Source organism: Triturus cristatus, chromosome 2_1 (assembly GCF_964204655.1).
Source record: "Triturus cristatus chromosome 2_1, aTriCri1.1, whole genome shotgun sequence".
Classification (NCBI taxonomy): Eukaryota; Metazoa; Chordata; class Amphibia; order Caudata; family Salamandridae; genus Triturus; species Triturus cristatus.
This window is the reverse complement of record NC_140581.1, coordinates 1,074,951,811-1,074,964,036: the sequence shown is the minus strand read 5'-3', so window position 1 is coordinate 1,074,964,036 and position 12,226 is coordinate 1,074,951,811. Positions and strand designations below refer to the sequence as shown.

Sequence of the window (12,226 nt, the reverse complement as noted above, 5' to 3'; positions counted from 1 at the left end):
AGGTGTGGAAAGAGGTCTGAATGGTGTGTGGGAAGTGTTTGCAAAGAGGGTTGAAAACGATGAATGGGAAACAGAACAGGGAAGAGAACATGAACAAAATGGGAAAAAGAAGAGCAAAGAAAAGGTAAAGAGTTGGAAATGGAATTAAAGTGAACACTGGGTTAGAAAGTGAACAGAGTTAGAACAGAATTGTAATGTACTTTTAAAAATAATAGGAGAAACAACTGGAGAAGAATTGGAAAAAGGAACAGAGCTTGTGGAGGATGGAATTGGGTATCAGTGGATGGCTGGAGGGTCAAAAGATGTTAGGAGGCCCACAGAATTCCACAAGAGAGGGTTTTCGTCATTGCTTTGGTTAGGCGATGTAATGTTATTTTGGGTTGTTTAGGTTAAAATCCACTTGCATGCGTACCCGTATGCACGTGGACAGCTACTGTATGTGTGACTGCCTACTGCTGCCTCTCTTTGTATAGTGCTTAATTTGGTCCAGTGGTTTCGGGTGCTGGGCACCATCACTTAATTGGTTTCCGGTGCTCGGCACGGCACTTAATTGTCATCACCACCCTTATGACACTGCCACATGGTTGCGCTGCTCATCTAATTAGGAGATGAGCAGAACAATGGTTGCTTATGAATACAATATGCATTATAAAATATTAATGCCTGCCTGCCCAGCCATTCCTTTAGCTTTGGGGACCCGGAATAATCTGAACTGTTGTACTTGTAGGCGAGAGAGATGGTTAGTAGTTGTTTTGGTACCGTCATTGGCAGCGATGATGGGGCAATGGGTCCTGCAAGCTGCAGTGGCCTCCTCGTCAGGGTCCTGGCACTTATTATTTTACAAAATAAGCGCTTTTTCTGCCTATGCTGCTTAAATACAATTAATGTGTGAATGTTGTAGTTATCTTTGCTTGCCAGAATAGTTTATGGACTCCTATGCACACGTATGCCGGTGCATTGTTGTCTAAAGCCCACATTGTTTTATACTAAGTGCTCTGCTCTATTATGAGATACGATAGGATGATTCTAAAATGGTGAGTTCTGCTTGCTCTACTTTGCTTCTCCCCCGTAGAATATCAATAGGCCTTCTTTGACATAATCCCTACATGCATGTGACACAGCACAGGGGTAGGGTATAGTAGGGTATTGTCAAAACCAAGATACACCTCGAAGTGCCACAACAATACAGTGTAGAAACACCCACCCACACAAGCCCGAAATATCTCTGATATGCCATACTTGATTGTGATTGGACACTTACCGGCAAATTCTACCCAAGAGTACCCACTACACAACACCACTCCAGTAACACCTATAATTTGCCTTTCCCACAAAAAAACTCCCTAGGCATAAATACCTCTTATTAGGTTCACAACAAAGCACCATCGCCATATATTTGTCAAAGTGTTGAGAAGTGAATAGCACTTTTCCCTCACCGCACCAACATACATCTTACAATCAATTTGCTAAAATTAGCTATAAGCATACTACCTCTCACATGCACATCACACCATAGATTTACTCCAGCCTTGAAACAGTCTATACAGACTGGCGATCCATAACCAACAGCCCAGCTCAGGGAAAACCAGCAAAGGCCTTTGGTACGCACAAAATCCCATCTGGATCTATCTGGATTTAGCTCATCTTACTTTGACTAACACAACCATTAGCTAAATAGGCTTTTAGCATAGAAATGTCTACTAATGATATACAACCAGCCACATGCAACTCATGGAGTGAAATGCTGGAACCATACAATAAGATTGCCTAGTTGAATAAAGTGCTACAATGTCATACTAATGGCAGAAGTTGCTATACAAATGTTGATATCAACAGACTACAGTTAAATAGATGGTGTGCCTGAGCATTTTACCATATACCAGTCAACGCCATGGGGTGCCCTAAGGATCCACCAACCAGCAGTCAATTACATGATGGTCTCCATGGGGCTCTCAACCTATTGTTTCAAATGCCATGATTTGTCGGAAGTGCCTCACGTGTAAGTCAGTCAATGTCATAATGTGCCACAGGCATCCCCCTTGTAGGCCACTTAATATTACCATGCACCAGGAAGCCTTGGATCCTCACGCACACACAAACGTACAGAAACTCTGAAACACATGCACCCAGATACACCCATGCACAACCCCCATTTTGCTGGTGGCATTGCTCCTCCTCCCTCCACTACCTCATTCCACCTTGGGTGGATGCCAGTTATGGGTCCCTGAAAATCACTGGCCAGGAACATGTTCTATAATGGAAACATATACAGTACATACAAGGGATTCTGTCATTTCCACTGGACCACCCATGTGTGAATGAGAAAACCCACTTCATAGATACTGTTTTCACATGATTTGTGTTAGTGCACTTGGTTTAATAAAATAGGCCCCGCCCCTTCTGTATTACTAAATTAATTGCGTCTGTTGGAAAAACATGGTAGATTCTCTCTACTCTGCCACTTTTGCCACAAGCACAATTGAAGTAAAGAGAAAAGGGCAATACGTTTGCAGTTGGGATTTTGCCCATGTAGGATATTTTATTTCATCAGATTTTACCTCCGAAGCAGGCTCCTTTCAGAGTGCGTCCGCAGAGCATCAGCATAGGGTCGAAAGAGATCTGCGATGATTTTGGAGACACGCCAACAATGATGCAGGTTCCAAGTGCATAGTGAGTAGAAAGAAGGGCAGAAGTCTGAGAAAGACAAAAAACAGAAAGCTGAGAAAATATTATAATTGTCTCTCCCCAAAAATCCCCCAGAACATCAGGTTCTTCTTCAATCCTCTGTTTCAGGACCAGTGCAAGGATTTTCAGAGCCACAGAAAAATGAGAATCTGCAGTTTGGGTGCTCCTGCTACCCTAGCAATGAGAAGGCCCTTATTAGGCCTGTTACAATCTGGCACCCTCTTGCTACCTCTTGTGACACCAGAGGGCATTTTTCCTATAGTTGTCTTAATGAAGGTCCAACTTGGACAGATGATCCCCGTAGGTCATCTGTACGAAAGAATATTTGGTAATTAAGAACAGTACATGAGACATCTAAAATTATAATGCCAGCACCGAAGGCCGGCAGAAATGAGGGAATATGGGAAATTGAGTTTTGGGAACCAAACACAAGCACTTCAGTCTTGTCTGCTTTAATCTTCAGGGAGTTGTCCTTCATGCAGCAGATGATGCTGGCCATGCACTGGTTAAACCTCCCCGCCACCAACTGCTGGTCCTTGGAAATAGATATGATAATATGCGTGTCATCTGCATACGACAGCACTTGAAATCAAAATGAACACACCAGATCAACCAAAGGGGCCGCATAGTGTTGTGTTTTGATTTAGACGCCTGTACATAGGTTTCCCTGAATCATGTTCTTATATAGGCACAATTCGCATTGCCCTTATCTAGGCATAGAATCCCAGTCCTTATTTAGGCATTAGCCATGCTATCCAAATACAGGCATGGTCACCTACATCCGTCCATCCCACGTCACAACGAGTTCTTAGAAACCAGACCCTTAAGCCAGCGGGACTTCCCAAGCTAGGATTATTGATTTCTCCAAGAACTCATCTATTATGCATGAACTACTATTCCTTAGGGGTTCATTCATGACGTCTTCCTCTGCCCGACTTTACGTCAATGCTAGCATTCCTAAATACCTTCCAGGTATAAATATACCTTCCCTTACCACAGCATGCACAGCATGGCTCGGCTCAACTCACCTACACAGCTCGATACGGCTCGCCACGGCAAGTTCGGAAGGAATTCGAGTTCCCGCCTAACACACTGACCAGACGCTGTCATCCCTGCTCGCAGAGAATCCAGCTTCCAGTGTTCTGACTCCCTTCGTGGGGTGTTAGAGTTTGAGACCCGGAAAGAGATTCCCACCTCTCTCATTCTAAGGTATGGAGCTGACTAGAACCTAGAGGGACTCTTGGCAAATAAACTTAGTATATACCATACTATAGAAAACAGCACCTACTTCTTACCTTGTACTACACTTAGGTTAGGTACACTGGGGTAGAACTATTTTAAAAGCATCGGACGAGTATCCACTGTATTAGCTTGTGTTATTTATGTATGTATATATGAATATATGTCATAGCTAAAAGACAATGCTATTGCAGTATTATTTCTTCTTATTGCTTACGCTGTGCGTATTATATCTTGCTGACTGTCTAATGATTGTAACAACTCATATCTCTTACACAAGAAACAAGACTGTTCAATAAATCCTTTTATTAAAACACCCGTCTATCTATTTCTGTGTAACTCTGAAGAAACTAAGCATGCACGATTGAATGAGTGAAACTGTTATCTATTGTTTCCACGATTCTGAGATACGTTCCGATTCTAAGGGAAACAAAGTTGTCATGTTTATGCGGTTGTTAGAAACTACTCCCTTCTTGTTTATTCGAGATGTTTCTAGTGACCTCTGAGTTAGCTGGCACACAAAGTAATTAAGTTTAATGTACTCGACAGAGGCATACTGTCCTATGCAAAAACTATAGTGTATATTATTCTAATGCGCAGAGCCTATAAGGGAAATAGGAACTACACCACATGGCGCCCAACGTTTGGTAAGGCACTAATCTAACGCTAGATACTGAAGTAACTCAGTCGTGCTTTTCTCTACTCATAATGCTCCACAAGACGTCTGGAGTGGGTAGGGTTAATATCCGCCATAGCTGAGTAGGATGAGAATCCTATGTATTAGCTGTTTGGTTTGTTCAACGTTGAAGGATACAGAGTTCCAAAATATTGTGCACCTTATCTTTGTTCCCTTGAAACTTGTTCTACATTTTTTTTTATTAAACAAATGTCCCTTAACAGGGAAACAGAGGCTACGGCTGATCCAGTCATAACAGCTTTTAATACAACAGGTTTAAATTAAACCAATGAGGGTGTTATAAACATACCTCAAAACTTAAGGAGAGCCATCACTCTAAAACTTATAAAACATGGCCTAACACCAAGAGGTGGTAGAGCAGTTCTTGTGATAGAGGCACATGAATCTTTTCAGACAGAGGTATTCTATTCATGGATTATATTCCCAGAATCAAATCTAGTAACACATGTGTTTCACTTCTTCAGAGAAGATGAACCATCTGAGGAATACATTCTCTTCGAGGATGTTGAAATTCCACTCACATACCAGGAGCATCAGCTCTGGTTTAAAAGCGCCTTAAAACATTACAATCACATTACCAGGCTCGGTCCACTAGGTAGACCAGGAGTAACATGGCCGATTTTAGACGGCTACACACCTCATCCTGACATTGAAGAGATGTCAGACGATGAATTACTCACTCAACTCAAAGAGTTAATAAAGATTTGCAGACAGTTAGTCCAATATGTCATGCAGACTCCTAAGGTACAACCACAAATAACCATTCCAAATCAAACCCCTCACCAGGGGAATACACTAAATATTACTCCACATACGTTACACGCAGTCATGGGTAAAATGCCCACAAAACGTGCCCAAATTCCATTCTGGATAGCTCAAATAATTACTCAAATCGAAGCAGTATTTCCTAATACTAGCCCTTATGAGAAACACAGAATCCTAACGATCTGTCTACCAATGGGAATCACACCACATCTGGAGGACTGCACCACTTGGAGCACAGTCTTTGCTGCCATCTATACTAAAACACATGGTGTTCCATCTACTGCGGTAATACCTGATGTCCTGAAACAAATTCAAAACGAATACGGGGCAGAGCCTGCTCTGAATTTAGGTATGAACTTACTAGAGAACTTCGACTATGTCTCAACAATAATATTATCCAATATTAAAGGGAAGGCAGCAGCAGTGGCGATCCGCCAACGATTAAGGGAATTTGATGTAACAGAACATCAACAAGAACTACCCAGAATAATAGAAAAATCCTATGAAGAATTAGGCAGAGACAGTTTAGGTAAAAAACCCGTTAAACCACAACTGTCTGACGGTCCTGAGGAGGACTCAATTAAACACAATCCTACATCTTCTAAAAAGAAGTGGGAAAATAACAAACAGCATTCAAAAGAGAAACGTTTTCAATCCCGAGGTAGGTCTCCTCAAAAAGAGCCCTCTGAAAGGAGGTATAACCTCAGGAATAGGGATAATTCGAAAAAACCTGACAGGTATCAAGATACTGATACACGTATCTCTCATACCTTTCAGACATCTTCACAGAAATCCGAAAGAAGAGGACGGTCAGATCACAAAGAAGAACGCGTGAAGTCCAAAGACGATTAACACGTTCAGAAAAACAAAACAAAACCTTAATTCACTAAGAAAAAGGTAGCAGGTCTGAAGATCAGACATGCCAAGAATTCTGAAAACACAACTCAAGAACGGAGAATGGGCTCCACAAAAGTTATATGAAATAACACTCTGGATGGAGGGAAACATACCAAGAAGAATGAAAACACTCTTTTGGTAAAAACTTTCAAGGGGTTATGACATACTTCTAGCAGAACGGGACAGGCCACCAAAATTTGTCAGGAAGTGCCCATATGGCAAAGACATCATTATGCAAGCCTTCTCCAACCATGTTTCTATAAATTTAAAATATACTTATGCTAGGAAATGGGCAGTTGCCCAGGCCCCAGCATTATACAAAAATCATGTAGGATGGGATGAGGACTCTCCTCACCATAAAATCCAATTAAAATGTCAACCTCCTGCACAAAGACAGTACCCAATTAAGCAAGAAGCTAAAAAACAGGTCAGGGAGATCTTAGATCAACTTGAATACCAAGGGGAAATGCGATTCACTTCGACAGAAAAAAAATCATGACAGCAGTTCAAACCGCTGTAGCAAAAGAAAGAACTCTAGCTCAGGGGAAACGCTTTATTGTCGTGATTACGGTTCCAGCCTTAGAGGCAGTTACAAAGGCGAGCATTCCAAATGCAAAGCTTTACATCCAAGATGGATACAATGGGTTAATTCTCTTACTGCAAAGGATGTTGAATATGTTTTTGATCCTAATTTAAAAACACAAGCATTCCTGCAATACGAACACGAATGTCCTCTGCCTATTGAGATTCTCCCTATTGACCAGTATGAATTTATAATTTATACTGACGGATCAGCACAACCCGCTACGGAGATTAAGCAAGCTTACAGTGCAGCATGCACGATCCTTAAAGGTCGTATGCGCAATGGTAAATTCCGACCGATGGTCACAAAAACACCATCTCTAGGAGATTTTACAGCTCAGCGAGCTGAACTACAAGCATTCAAATTGGCATTGAAAACACGGATCGCGAATTCCCCACACTTATAGTGTGCGATTCTTTTTATTGTGTTCAATCGTATAATGAGTATTTACAGAATTGGCTTCAAAATGGTTTCAAAGATGCAAAAGGTGGCACAATCAAACATAAAACGTTTTGGGAACAAGCAGTTCAGTTGCGAAACAGACTACAAAATGCTCACGTGATACACACGCTGAGTCATCAACGTGATGGCTTTCACGTTGCAGGGAATTCATTGGCTGACGAAGCCGCAAAGGGGGCTGTGCAAACGGCTTCCGTAGCTGCGATCACTCGTTCAAAAACGAGAATAGACAGCGAGATATTGTTGGCTGTCAATGCTTCAAGCAAAGGCAGCGGTGCAGTGTTACCTAAAAAATTTTCACTCAAATACTGGTATATAATTATATAATTGATACGAACAACGTTCCGTTTGCTCGAATCCCTGGAGTGGGGGATAGGGTAATTCCAAACATGGAACGTAAACTAGGACTAATCCTAGCAGCACATGAAGGGATAGCCTCGGCCCATGCAGGTGTTTCCGCCACAGTATCGTTATTAAAACAGAGATATTGGTGGCCCGGCATTAGGAAACAGACCAAAAACGATGTTTTGGAATCTGAAATATGCCAAAAGATGAAAGTCTCTACAGTAAAACGTTCTGCGCAGACGCCCTTGTTAATCTCAGATAAACCATTAGCTTGTGTTTACCTGGATGATTGCGGTCCCTTGCAAAGGGATGGTAACTATAAATATATCTTAGTCGCAGTGGATTCGTGCTCAAGGTTCCTATGGATGTGGCCTCAGCGCTCGGCTGACGCACGAACTGTTATAAAAGATTTGCGAGTCTTTATCGGCACATACGCAACTGGCAAACTACACTCTGACCCGGGCCCTGCGTTTAGCCCTCGAGCTTACAAAGAAGCCATGGCCCGTTTGGGCATTGCATTGCGGTACTCCTCTCCATTCAGTTTCAGTTTCAGTTTAAGTTTATTGTATAATTTGTTAAAATTATTACAAAACCCACATATAAAAGTTGACTACCATTAAACATATAGTCATTGTCTCCAAAGCCCATAAAACTTATTAGATACATTTGATTCAAGCATGGGACAAATTGTCTCTGTAAAATCATAGTTGTCTATTTCCACAGTTTATTTTCTTTATTGTTTTTTCTTGAGGGTTCCGATGTTACGATCTTCCTACTCTTGCTGCTTCAAGCGAGTCCTTACTGCCCCCATAAATGTGATTCCCCTGCATGCCAGGATTATGGAGGATCCTCCCAGCCAACTTGTTACTGCTTCTCTACAAGTGCGAATTTTTAGGACATTGAAAATTTGTTTTAAATACCGTCGTCTCAAATCTAATACAGCTGGGCATACACAAAAGATATGAGCTAGGGATTCGGATTTGTAGCCGCATAAACGGCATTTTTCTGTTTGGTAGCTCTGTTTCCTGGAGGGGAGTAAGTCTTTTGACAGGTGATCACCCATCCGATAGTCCATGTAAAATTTCTTTAGGAACCCGCTGAAATGAGAAGATAGGTATGCTTGTGGTTTTAATGATTTGTAAGATGCAATAACTGTCCACCCATGCCTACGTTTGGCCAATGAATTTTGATCTTCCAATAAGGATTTCATTTTGGCTGCCTTGTTGGTTAAGCTACTTAGCCCAGCTTTATCCATCCTTAATTCCCATGCTGATTCTATGTCGAGTTCTATCAAACAATTTTGCAAATGCTTTCCCCAGGCACTCAGGATTTTGTTATCCGCCTGATGCTTTATTTCTTCCCAGCATAGATGGTCCAGGGATTGCTGATTTGCGGAACGAAATTTATTACAAAGCTTCACAAAGCCGCTCATGCTCCGGAAGATTTGATTTTGCAGGCCAAATTCTAACCGTATCTGTGATGGAGAGGAAGATTTTGGCAGATTAGAAACGGCTTTATAAATCTTGGTCTGCATTGCGTTTAATAAATCAGCCTCCTTGCCTTGCCAAGTGACCAGTCCGTAGGACAAGGTGGGCAAAATTTGCGCGGCCATGACTTTCAATAAATGATTGTGGTTGGGACAGTCCAGTTTAGATTTCAGTAGCCGATATGCAAATATTAATGACTGAGCTTTTGCTTTTATTACTGCTTTTTGCTCTTTATGTTTCAGTCCTTGCTCTATTAAAGTTCCCAGATATTTATATGAAGGTTGTTCTTCTACCGTTTCACCATTTGCCATCCATTAAAAGTTGAGTTTACTTGATTCCACTAGTCGGACAACCTTCGTTTTTCCTTTGTTTAGTTCCAGCTTTTCCTGTTTTAAATATTCCGCTAATTTGTTGATTGCTCTTTGAAGACCGATTGGTGATTTGCTCAGTACTACTATGTCATCCGCGTATTGTAAAAAGTTGGTTGGATTGTTGGCCAGTCTCGGCGGGTGACATTCTGCTGTAACCAAAACTTTACTAACATCCGAAAGAAAAAGGTTAAAGAGGCTTGGGGCCAACACGCAGCCTTGCTTTAAACCTTGATACGTCGGAATCTTTGAGGAAATACTGCCACCGTTACCTAGCTTAACCCTTACCCATGTATTGTTATACAAGGTGACTATTGCAGTTAACATGGAATTCGGGAATCCCAAGGTTATCAAATTTGCCCATAGGCGCTCTCTGCATACCCGGTCGAATGCTGACCTTATATCAATGAAGCAGGCGTATAGTCTCGCACCCTCAGTTAGTGCTTTTTCCATTAAAAGTGACAGACAGGCCAGGTTTGTGATGGTGCCCATTCCTTGCCTGAACCCTGTTTGAAACTTGGGGATAATATTGATATCTTCTATCCAATCTTGTAACTGAGTTAGGATGCAGGAGGCATAGAGCTTGGCTTCCACGTCTATTAGGGATATCAGCCTGTAGTTGGCGGGGTTGCGACGGTCTCCCTGTTTGAAAATGGGGTGGATGATGTTCCCATGCCAAGATGCGGGGACTTTGTTTTGAGAATATATATAGTTGAATAGGGGAGTTAAGGACTCTGACCAGAAATCCGGATCCGTTTTAAAGAGCATATTTGGCAGCCCATTTGGACCTGCAGCTCCTTCAGTCTTCAATCTTTTTATTATTCTACTCAGTTGTTTTTTAGAGGTTAAGGGAGTTTCCGCGATCGCGTTTACTTCTTCCTGGTCCTCGTGGTCTTTATTCGCCTGAGTCTCTTTTTTTCTGTTTTTCCCACTTTCCAACACACTCCCCCGTTGCATTTTGGTACTGCTTGACACTGTGTTACCATACAGTGATTGTACGTGATGGGACCAGCATTCCTCTCCTACCCCTGCTTCCTGATGGAGGCTTGCTCCTTTGTTTAGGTCGTTGATGATTCCCCAAAAATCCCTGCTATTTGGCCGTTTTCCTGCACTCAATAGTTTGTTCCAAATGGTTTCCTTGTACGTTCTCTTTGCAACCCTTAACGACTTCCTATACATGCTTCTTGCTTCTTTTAGTTTGCAGTTGTTTGTACTGGTTCCCATTTTTTTTCCATAGGCAACTGCTCGAACCTCCCGTGCAACGCTTCTCTTTTTTTCTCTTAGGTCCTGGTTGAACCAAGTCTCCTTCCTTGCCTTAATGCATCCCAAGTTCGCTGATGGTGCTGGGAATTTGTGCAAGAGGACCTGAATTAGTTGCTCCCAGTTCTCTATGCGATCTTCGTCGTGCTGGGAGCTTGAGTTGGACATATGTTGTTTTACTGTGACCAATATACTTTCCAGGCCACCCCCACGCCATTTTAAATTCTTAAGGTTGAACTTCTCGGCATGTTGTAGTAAGGACGGCAGAGTATACAATGCAGTGAGTGGAATGTTCATTTTAGTTATTTGAGGGAAATGGTCACTTTCCAAACGCTTGACTATTTGGAATGATTCTATACTAGAAGATAGAACCTTACTTATTATTGTGTAAACAATTATTGAGTGGACTTTACCGCTCAAGTAAGTAATGACTGCTGGAATGTCGCCCCTTGTTTTTCCATTCAGTATTGATAAACCTAAATCTTCCAGGTCGCGTAGTATTTTTTTGATTTTTACTACCTGATTTTTCCCTAAGAGATTGCTATTAAAATCTCCTGAAATAAACATCGGGCATTGCGCATGGGATCTCTGTAATACTTTTATCAAAGATGATAAATTTGCATATTTCGCCTTCTGGGTTTTCCTCTCCGGGTGGATATAGGTGTTACACACCAATAGGTGCCATTTATTATTTCCGGTGGGTGAATGAACGGTAATTTGAATCACTTGTACCCAAGAGAGACCCACATCCAGCTCTTCTGTTACCCAGTCATATTTTTGTGTTACGTATATTGACAGTCCGCCGCGTGGATGCCCGAAGGGTGATAATCTTTCTGCCAAAATATGGTGTTCTTTGAACCCTGCGATTGGCGAGGGGGAGAGTTTCCATGTTTCCTGGATCAGGATTACGTCTTGTTGCTGGAAAAAGATGAGAGTATCATTTTCAAGGGCCATTTCATGAAAACCATGAACATTCCAGGAACAGAATGAAATACTTTGCGGCATTCATTTCTTTGGAATTTGATTCTGCCTTGGCCAACGGATTGAGTTATTATGCACGATGTTAGGAATTTTGATTATTCAGGATCCTAGGCAACCATGACCAGTCCAACTGAACTGCTGATTGTTGGCTTATATTTTGATTGCCTTCTAGTGATGTAACACTATGACCTGTTATAGTAGTTGTTGGAGTTTGCCCTCTGGCTCCACGTAAGCAAGTAAATTGTCTTTCCTTCTCACATATTCCTTTTTTTGGGTTGTAAAGTTTTTCTAATAATGGATAGGGGTATCTTGGACGCTTGTGCTGCAACAGGATTATACCCCATACACCAAACTGGGTTCTTGCGAAATAAATCTTGTCGGCCAGGTCCTTTGTAGCCCAAGTTGTTACGGTTTCCTCGATGTCCATGTTGTGGGCACTCGGTTGGAATTCCACTGATAT

General features: G+C 41.9%; 1 protein-coding gene across 1 annotated transcript in view; it reads right to left on the bottom strand.

Moving 5' to 3' along the window:
- Nucleotides 1–12,226, bottom strand: part of LOC146866378 (alcohol dehydrogenase 1-like) — a 151,093-nt gene that overhangs the window by 35,819 nt on the left and 103,048 nt on the right. Inside the window, exon 7 of the mRNA XM_085636225.1 lies at nt 2,559–2,694. Coding sequence (XP_085492351.1) covers nt 2,559–2,694 — 136 coding nt within the window. The remainder of the gene's footprint in view (nt 1–2,558; nt 2,695–12,226) is intronic.